General features: G+C 46.0%; 1 protein-coding gene across 4 annotated transcripts; it reads left to right on the top strand.

The window, feature by feature from the left end:
• The first annotated feature begins 212 nt into the window (after nt 1-212).
• On the top strand, nt 213-7,248 carry LOC110070958 (uncharacterized). 4 transcript variants are annotated; one of them, XM_078388132.1, is made up of 8 exons: nt 213-634; nt 1,734-2,154; nt 2,399-2,528; nt 2,758-2,828; nt 3,214-3,270; nt 3,597-3,723; nt 5,075-5,173; nt 5,450-7,248. In XM_078388132.1, exons 2-8 carry the CDS (start codon nt 1,741-1,743, stop codon nt 6,418-6,420), a joined length of 1,869 nt encoding a protein of 622 aa, XP_078244258.1. In that variant the 5' UTR covers nt 213-634; nt 1,734-1,740; the 3' UTR covers nt 6,421-7,248. The 4 variants fall into 4 exon arrangements, with proteins under 4 accessions (XP_078244258.1, XP_078244260.1, XP_078244257.1 ...); XM_078388134.1 differs by lacking the exon at nt 3,214-3,270 and having other exon boundaries at nt 215-634; nt 1,729-2,154; XM_078388131.1 differs by lacking the exon at nt 213-634 and having other exon boundaries at nt 1,251-2,154.
• The last annotated feature ends 1,910 nt before the right edge of the window (nt 7,249-9,158 follow it).

Raw genomic sequence — 9,158 nt, forward strand, 5'->3', positions numbered from 1 at the left:
GTCCTTGGATGTTGTAGACTAGATTTACATTCGTGTTTTGAAATTACCTTTTAAAAGTCCCCATTTGTGACCTAACTCTGATTCCAAGGACGCCTCTGACCCTTCTCCTCCTAGATAAATGCCCCCCCCCCCCCCGCCTCCAAAGGGATCCCTCCGAAGTCCTGCAAATGGAGGAGGTCGAGGAGAAGGTCGGTGGGGAATGAACGGCTAGTTGGATTTGGTGCAGAAAGAGCTTCAGGACAGCAGAGAGGAAGCTGAGGGATTTCCTGGGTCTGAAAGTCCCGGACGCCTTTCCTCCAAACCAGGAAGGGAGGAAGAGATCCCGCTTGTCCGAGAAGCCAAGCCTTCTGGCGGGGAAGTTGGTCTTATTTCTAGACCGCCTCCTGAAGAGTTAAAAAGAGAGAGTTTGATTCCTAGAGTGGACAGCAGGTGGGGAAATACGGGACAAACAGGAAGTCGTGCAGAGTCCTGAATAAGAAAGGGTCCCCCATCCTCAAGGGAGCCCCTTCCTGTTCCCTTTTTTTTTCCCTTTCGGAAGGAAACGGGGGCTTGGGTGTTCCGGGAAGGGCTTCTCCTCTCCTTCAGGATCCTCTCCTTCAAAGGGGGCCGCGGGGGGTGGGGAGGGCGGAGGAAGGTGAGCCCATCCTCTCAGGGAAAGGTCTGGGGAGGGAAGAGAGGGAGCACCCCAGTCAAGAGAGTCGGGAGATGTAGGTCAGGGAAGGGGCCTTTCAGAGGGAGAGCCGGGGCGGCCCAAGAGATTTCGCTGCCTGAGGCCAAGGGCAAGGGTTTCCTTCCCTCCCCAGGAGAGGGTCCGCCGGGAGGGGCTCTTGGGCGCCAGGAGCTCCTCCGTGTCTTCAAAGGGGAAGGAGGTTGAATTTGGGGCTGTGGGGGAGGAAGAGAATTGGGACCCCCCCCCCTTCGGCCTCATCTCCATCCCAGGAAAGGAAGCCGGCCAGGGGGAGAGAAGGAAGGGCTTCCCCCTCTTTGGCACCTGATGGCGAAGGAGGTTGTTTTTCCTCTTCCTCACATGAACTCTGACCCAACACAAGCAGAGGTTTTTGTGTGTCTGCTGCACGGGGTGGGGTGGGTGGGGTGGGGTGGGGAGAGGCTAGTAATCCGCAAAAGAAAACTTTTTTATCTTCCAGAAGGGCAGCTCATATAAGAGCTATTTGCAAATAGAACCTCTCTCTACCAAAGTAGTCTGCACTAAAAATAAAAAGAGATATTACAGTGGAATTTTTGTAAGTATTATTGTTTTAAAAATTGCCTCTTGCATGTGACGTCTTCAATGAGTTATATTGTTTTTCACATGGAAAAATAAAAGGAGCTCTTGAAGGGGTTGCCATAGACAGGGATGGGTTAAAAGGCAGGTGAGGATCAAAGGCAGAGGGTGTCCCTTTGGGTGAGGACTGGCTGAGTAAGGTGCAGGTCGAGCAATCTGGGGTGGGTTTCCTTTCTAGGTCTCTGCTCAAGTCAAGGTCAAACCTTTAAATGAAAAAAAGCTGTTCAGGTGTCCCATTTCTGCTTTTATCTTCGACATTTCCCTACATCTTCTTTTGCATGACATGGATTCTCCAAAAGGAGCTTTCACACAACATCTCGTAATTATTTAAGGAGCAACATCTTCCTATTGCTATCGGTTAATAGCAGGGCCTGATCATCCAGTCTTTGCCTGGAGAGAAAATTCAGAGGTTTTCTTCATTGATGCCATGGCATCCTTCCTTTCAGCACAGGTCAGAGATGGCGGAGGACGACTCAGCTGGCATTGGAGCAGGAAGAGACCCCCATAGGATGCAGAGTGGAAGGAGTGGGGCATTGTGGGAAAGAAGGAGCCAGGATGTCCTGCATGAACTCATAGTCAGCTCACTGGAGCAATGTCAGCGCTTCAGATGCTTCTCCTACAAGGAGGCAGAGGGTCCGCGAGAGGTTTGCACCCGACTCCACCTTCTTTGCCATCAGTGGCTGAAGCCAGAAAGGCACACAAAAGCTCAGATCTTGGACCTGGTGATCCTGGAGCAATTCTTGGCCATCCTCCCCTTGGAGATGTCCCGCTGGGTGAGGGAATGTGGAGCGGAGACCAGTTCCCAGGCGGTGGCCCTGGCCGAAGGCTTCCTCCTGAGTCAGGCGGAGGAGAAGAGGCAGGAAGAGCAGAAGGTGAGACAGCATTTCCTCCCGGTGACTGTGAAAGAAGGGTGGGGAGCGTATGGCCTCTATATCCCAGTAGGCATGGGGAGGGAATTTGCCCCCAATTGCACGTATTGTTAGAGAACATCCCTAAACTCTTGACCCATTGTTGGTGGAGAAATATCTCCATAGCAGAACTTTATCAGCCAAGACTTCTGTTCTTTTGTGATTTTTCCATTTTGAAATTCCATGGCTTGGACCCTCGACTGCTCAGATCCAAAACCTCTCACTGGGGGTTCTGTGGGATTTCCTTGCAACTGAGAAGACTCCATCAGACAGGAGGCAGAGTATGTTCCTAAGAAGGGAGGAACATGATGATGATGATGGCGGCGCCTGCTTGAAAGGTAAGGATTCCCACTGGGAATGGCTTTGTCTTTAAGTTCACTCTCTCTGGAATACACGAGGGATTGCTTTTCTATTTTTCTCTTTGTGTGTTGAGTTGACAGAGTATTTCATCATCCATCCAAAAACCCAAGCACCCCACCCATCTTATGCGGATGATTCCTATCATGATGGGAAAGGGTTGTTTTCAATCAGCCAAATAACTGGAACTGTTTTTCATTTCTCCTGCAGGGGCTGCAACAATGCCTGTGACAAGAAACCTGATTTCTGCTCTTCTTTCTCATGGGGAGGACCCGGATCAGGTAGGGGGGCAACGGATTGCTGGGAAGATTGTGTCCTATTCTCTTCTTCTGGAAAAGCCAAAAACATGAGAAGGGTCCTAAGGGAGCATATAGAACGCGTTTAGTCCCTTCCTCCTGTTTCCATTAAGTGTTTACTCAGCATCTGTAGTAAGAAGTAAAATACAGAGTCCCTCAAAGGCTACCTCTAAGACCAGATCAGCCTAACCAAGTTTAAAATTAAGAAATAGTAATACAGTAATTTCTTTCCCTAAGAAAATGACCTTTTCTGAACCTGAGAGGCCTTTTCACTTTGGAGGCCTCTCCAAGCCAGAGAAATCAGAAAACCGGAAGCTGGACTTACCATCTGAATGTTTTCTTTCTACTCTTTAATTTCTTGTTTTCGTAGACATTTTTGAATGGCACCTGTTCACCACTTCTCACCTTTTGTGGGTCTCCAAGGGAGGTAAATTTTTACCCCTGCACCACTCAAGATCCCTCTCTACTATTTAAGGGAAGTCTGAGACTTGAAGGCCACAGCCCTCCCTCCTGCTCTCATTCTGGAGAAAGTGAGATTCCGAAATGGGCAGCCTCTCCCCTGGAGGGAGCCTTGGGTCCATAGGCCTCCTACTCTGGGGTAAAAGCAACTTCCTTTAAGAAGACAGTGAACTGCACCCAAAGAAACCAAATGAAACCTGGTGAAAAGGTTCTAGCAACTTCATCTTATCTTTGGTTCACAAAACACATAAGATTCTTTTAGACCTATGCTGGTAAAAATTTCTTTTCTTCCAGGGTCCGGTGACCTTTGAGGAGGTGGCTGTTAATTTCACCCAGGGGGAATGGGCCCTGCTGGATCCGGATGAGAGATCCCTCCACAGGGACGTCACGGCGGAGAACCGTCAGATGGTGGCTTCCCTCAGTAAGGCTCTGTGATTCTCTGGTTCACACGAAGTGCAGTAACGGCAATATTCAAGGGAGAGCAGTGACACCAGTTAATGGGGATGGAGGTGCTTAAAACAAGAGTAGGGAACTTCTGTGGGGTCTCCCAGTATGACTGAATCCCAGATGCCCTCAGCCCTGGGCAGCCTGGTCATTGGGAAATGGAGCTGATCTGCCTGAAGGGCAAAAGCCCCTCAGCCTTGCATCATAGCATTGTGGAGCTCAAGTTGGAAAAGGGATTTTCGTCTTTACTGCCTGGCACTCAGGGGGTTTGTAATCTTGTCTGGTTCTCCTTTTTTTTCTCTTCTGGTCTACACTCGATGGACGCCTTGAGGACACTGTTTGTTTCCAACAAAAGTCCTTCTGTGTGTGACAAATTGCCTTGCTCAACATCAACAACAGATTCTGAGTCTGGTTTCAGAGATACCTTGTTCTCTCCTTCATCCCTCTCCCCTTGCAGAGGGGTGGAACTTGACCTTTGGCATTTACATGGGATTCCCAATTGTGACTCCTGAGTTATCTTTGTGTCTGACCGTATTAGGGAGGGCGGAAAACCCACTCCACCTGAGGCTCCCACACCTTCCTTGCCGGGGTTCAGTCTTAGCCTTGGCCTGAAGGGAGTCGCTCCACGGGGTTGCCCAGGACGGTGGAGATATGACCTATTTATTTATTTATAATAAATAAAGGAATGAATGAATGAATGTATGAATGAATGTTGTAAGCCGCCCAGAGACCTTCGGGTAGTGTGGGCAGCATATAAGTTAAATAAATGAATGAATGAATGAATAAATATTTGCCCGTCTTTGGGCTTCTGGCTGTTGCCACTCTCTGTTTTTTCTTTACTTCTCTTCGGTTTTGCGCAAGTAAGGTGGTTTTCTCTATACCTTCCTTCTCCAGTCTTATCTCTGGGAACTTTGAACTCTGTCTATTCCCGCATCCAGGGTTCCTCTTGTACTACATATTTTCCACTCAGTCCTTTTCTCCCTCCTCTTCAGCTTCTGTCACCAAACAAGCTTTCCCCTCCCCTCCCCCTCCTTCTCTCCTCCTTTTATTCTTTCTCCTTTTCCCACCAAAATGACACCCGCTAGTGGATCCTTCTTTACAATCCGTCTCATGATGGATGAGAGGAAGGGGCTAAAGCAAGGGGGAAAGAAAGGAATAATCTCCCTCACCCTGTTAGGCGGAAGGTCAATAGAAAGAGTCAAAGAACAGCAAAACGTGTATTATTGAACATCTTCATCAAAGTCAATAAATAAGAAATGATTTCTTAAATATAAATGTTTTCGTTCATTGTGAAGAAACAAAGAACGTTTTTCCTTTTTCAAATCTAGATTGTGGCAAAAGTCGTTTGGCAGCCATGGGACCTCTTGAATTCCTGGCTACCATCTCTTCATGTCACGACCACCAACTGTGGGAGCACTACGTAAGAGGTTGGTTTTCTTTTACAACAAGGTGGGGTGTTCTAGAACATTTCTGTGGGGAACCTTCATGTTCGCCTCCCACGGACAATTGTTGGCTGCTTACTCGAACATTATTGGGAGACGGGGGAGGGAGAATGGCTTCCCTCAAATGGTTCTTTTTCCTGTAGATATAATGTTCTCACCAGGGAATTCTCTCACTCTAAAGGACACCCTTTGGTGAGTGGTGATACTTCAAGTGATAAAAGTAGATTTACTCAATCTATTCTATGCTCTTTGTTCTTCCAGGAGATCAAGAAAATTACATCAGAGGAAGGCCCAATACAGACACCATGTGTAGGAAAGATCTTGCTAAAAGTGTGGCACTTACACTTCAGAAGGGAGACCACACTGCAGACCAAAGGATCAGTGAAAAAGTGTACAGGAAAACTTTTAATAAAAAAACACAACTTGCAAATCACAAGATAATTGCCAGAGAAGAAAAGAAATACCAGTATCAGGAAAATGGAAAATGTTTGGACTGGAATTCCTTCCTTGAGCTGCGCCAGAGCATCGACAATGAAAGGAAATTCTACAAATGTAAGGAATGCAGAAAATCTTTTTATCACATTTCAGTGTTTCTGACGCACCAGAGAATCCACACTGGAGAGAAACCATACAAATGCCAAAAGTGTGGGAATTGTTTTGCTAGCTATTCTAGACTTCGGCGACACCAGAAAGTCCACATAGGGCAGAAACCATACAGATGTCAAGAGTGCGGGAAATGTTTTGCTCGCAGTTGTGAACTTCGGAGACACCAGAAAGTCCACACAGGGGAGAAACCATTTGAATGCCAAGAGTGTGGGAAATGTTTTGCTCATGGTTTTCACCTTTCCGGACACCAGAGAGTCCACACAGGAGAAAAACCATACAAATGCCAGGAATGTGAAAAATGTTTTGCTCGCAGTTCTCAGCTTTCTGTTCACCGGAGAGTCCACACAAGAGAAAAACCATACAAATGCCAGGAATGTGGTAAATGTTTTGCTCGCAATTCTGGACTTTGGAGACACCAGAAAGTCCATACAGGGGAGAAACCATACAAATGCCAAGAGTGTGGGAAATGTTTTGCTCGCAATTCTGGACTTCAGAGGCACCAGAAAGTCCACACAAGAGAGAAATCGTACAACTGTCAGGAGTGTGACAACTGTTTTTCTGAGCATACACACCTTCGTAATCATCAGAGAATCCACACTGGGGAGAAGCCATACAAATGCCAATAATGCGGAAAATGGTTTCCATTGAATTCACTCCTTCGGAATCATCAGAGTAAACACAGTGGTGTGAAACAATAGAAATGTCACAAGAGTGTGAAATGTTTTACTTTCATTTCATATTTTCTTGATCAAGAGGTAATTTACACAGAAGGTCATAATTCATATCTTGTTACTCAGGACAAAGTGGAAACAAGGCCCTTAAATGTCAAAGCCTATTCAAGAGAACATTTCCAAAAACAATACACTCCTTCACCCCATTCTAAAACTGCACAGAATCTTGCAGTGCTACAGCACCCTTTCTTTTATGAATATATGCTGAATACTCACTCCCCAAATATCATTGAATTCTTTCTTATTTGTCAATTCCTGTTAACCTGAATAACACAAGTTTCTTAACAGTAATAGCTACTGTTTTTCTCCAAAAACATGACTCGATGTTTGATTTTAGTGATGTCATTTTCTGGTTGCTGCACAATGTCTGAGGGTGGGGTTTCACTTAACTGGGGCATATTTTGGGGGTAGGGAGTATATTGCAAACTTCCTGAAAAATCCTACTAGGGCTTGCTTGCTTGCTTGCTTGCTTGCTTGCTTGCTTATTTATTTATTTATTTATTTATTTATTTATTTATTTATTATTTGATTGATTAATTGATTGATTGATTTCTATCCGGCCCATCCAAACCAAAGGTCTACTCTGCGCGGCTTAAATTTATTAACTAAAGTATGTTGATATGTTAGTTGAATTTTCTTTTTGATGTCTTTTTTGCTTGTTCTGTTATTGTGTATTACTATATTATTTAAAAAATAAAATAAAACATTTAATACAGAAAAAAACTTTAAAAGGAAAATTTAGTAAACCTAAAACGAGAAAACTACATTTACAAAAACAATTCACCCCCACACACACACCACTTGGTGGGGAATGGCTGGTGGAAGTGGTTTAAGAATAATCTGGGGAGCATTAGAGGGATAGCCCAGCGATTTCCTGGATCAGGAAGGACTGGATCCCTTTCTCTCCAAGCCAACAGAAAGGAAGAGATCCCAGTTATCCGAGAAGCCACTGGGGAAAGATGTTTCTTTCTTCATCTCCCCCTAAAGAGTTAAATGGATAGAGTTTTGCTTCCTAGAGTAGAATGGGGGAGGGGAATGGGGTAGATGGGAAGTGTCCTGAATAAAAGAGTCCCCCCTCTACAAAGTAGTCCCTTCCTGTTTCCTTCCCCCCCCCAAAGGAAACTGAATCTTGGGGTCCTCCAAGAGCTTCCACATATTTCTTCTTCCCTTCCAGGATACTCGTCAGGATCTCCCTCAAAGAATCCTGGGGGGGGGGGCGGGGAGTCCATCATCTCAGGGGTGATCTGGGAGGCATCCGGAGTGAGTGGTACAGGGTGTTCCCCCTCCCTTTGTTGGTATTAAGTCGTGTCCGACTTTGTCTGATCCTATGGACCAGAGCATGCCAGGCCCTCCTGTCTTCCACTGCCTCCTGGAGTTGGGTCAAAGTCATGTTGGTCGCTTCAGTGACACTGTCCACCCATCTCATCCTCTGTCGTCCCCTTCTCCTCTTGCCCCCTCCCTTAGGCAGGGCATTTTGGCCATGGAAGATGCCTTAAGAAAGAACAGTGGTAGCCCAAGAGATTTTGCTGCCTAAAGCTGCCCCCTCCCCCAAGAGGCTGGCCAGAATTCCTCCACACCACCACCACCCCTTGGCCTGGCCAGTATCCATTTTTTAAATTAAAATCCCTGCAATACCTATCTTTTTGCTATCTTCTAAACTCCTCCTGTCTTCTTTGTCTTCCATGATGTCATTCAATCACGACGCAAGATGGTAGAAGTAACCCCTCCTTCTCTTCTCCTGAGAAAGTAGGTGTTGTTTGCATCCTTCTACTCTCTTCTCCCCTCTTCATGGATTGCTGTCTTGTTCTGGCGAAGGGGCTTGAGTAACTCATATAACCTATGGGCTATGCCGTGCAGGGCCACCCAAGACGGACAGGTCATAGTGGAGAGTTCCAACTAAACTCCACCTAGAGTAGGAATTGGCAAGCCACTCCAGTATCTTTGCCAAGGATACCCCAGGAACAGAAACAAAAGGCTAAAATATATGATGGGGCAAGATGGGCCCCTCGGGTCGGAAGGCATCCAACATGTTACTGAGGAAGAGCGGAGGACAAGTACAAGTAGCTCCAGAGCTATAATGAAGTGGTTGGGCCAAAGCCGAAAGACGCTCAGCTGTGGATGCGCCTGGAAGTGAAAGGAAAGTCCAATGCTGCAAAGAAAAATACTGCATAGGAACCTGGAATGTAAGATCTATGAACCTTGGTAAGCTGGAGGTGGTCAAACAGGAGATGGCAAGAATAAATCCTGGGTGTCAGTGAACTAAAATGGACAGGAATGGTCGAATTCAATTCAGACGATTATCATATCTATTATTGTGGGCAAGCAGCCCATAGAAGGAATGGAGTAGCCCTCATAGTCAACAGAAGAGTGGGAAAAGCTGTAATGGGATATAATCTCAAAAAAGGTAGAATGATTTCAATATGAATCCAAGGCAGACTTTTCAACATCACAATAATCCAACTTTATGCACCAACCACCAGTGCTGAGGAGACTGAAATTGGCCATTTCTATGAACTGACACCAAAGAAATATGTTCTTCTCATTATAGGGAATTGGAATGCTAAAGTAGGGAGTTAAGAGATAAAAGGAACAACAGGTAGGTTTGGCCTTGGAGTTTAAAACAAAGCAGGGCA

This window comes from Pogona vitticeps, chromosome 2 (assembly GCF_051106095.1).
Source record: "Pogona vitticeps strain Pit_001003342236 chromosome 2, PviZW2.1, whole genome shotgun sequence".
Classification (NCBI taxonomy): Eukaryota; Metazoa; Chordata; class Lepidosauria; order Squamata; family Agamidae; genus Pogona; species Pogona vitticeps.

Coding starts and splice junctions, on each gene's coding strand:
- LOC110070958 (XM_078388131.1), top strand. CDS start 1,705: ATGCCATGGCATCCTTCCTTTCAGCACAGGTCAGAGATGGCGGAGGAC. Junction 2,829..3,213: donor ATGGGGAGGACCCGGATCAG/GTAGGGGGGCAA, acceptor TTGTTTTCGTAG/ACATTTTTGAATGGCACCTG. Junction 3,271..3,596: donor TTTGTGGGTCTCCAAGGGAG/GTAAATTTTTAC, acceptor CTTTTCTTCCAG/GGTCCGGTGACCTTTGAGGA.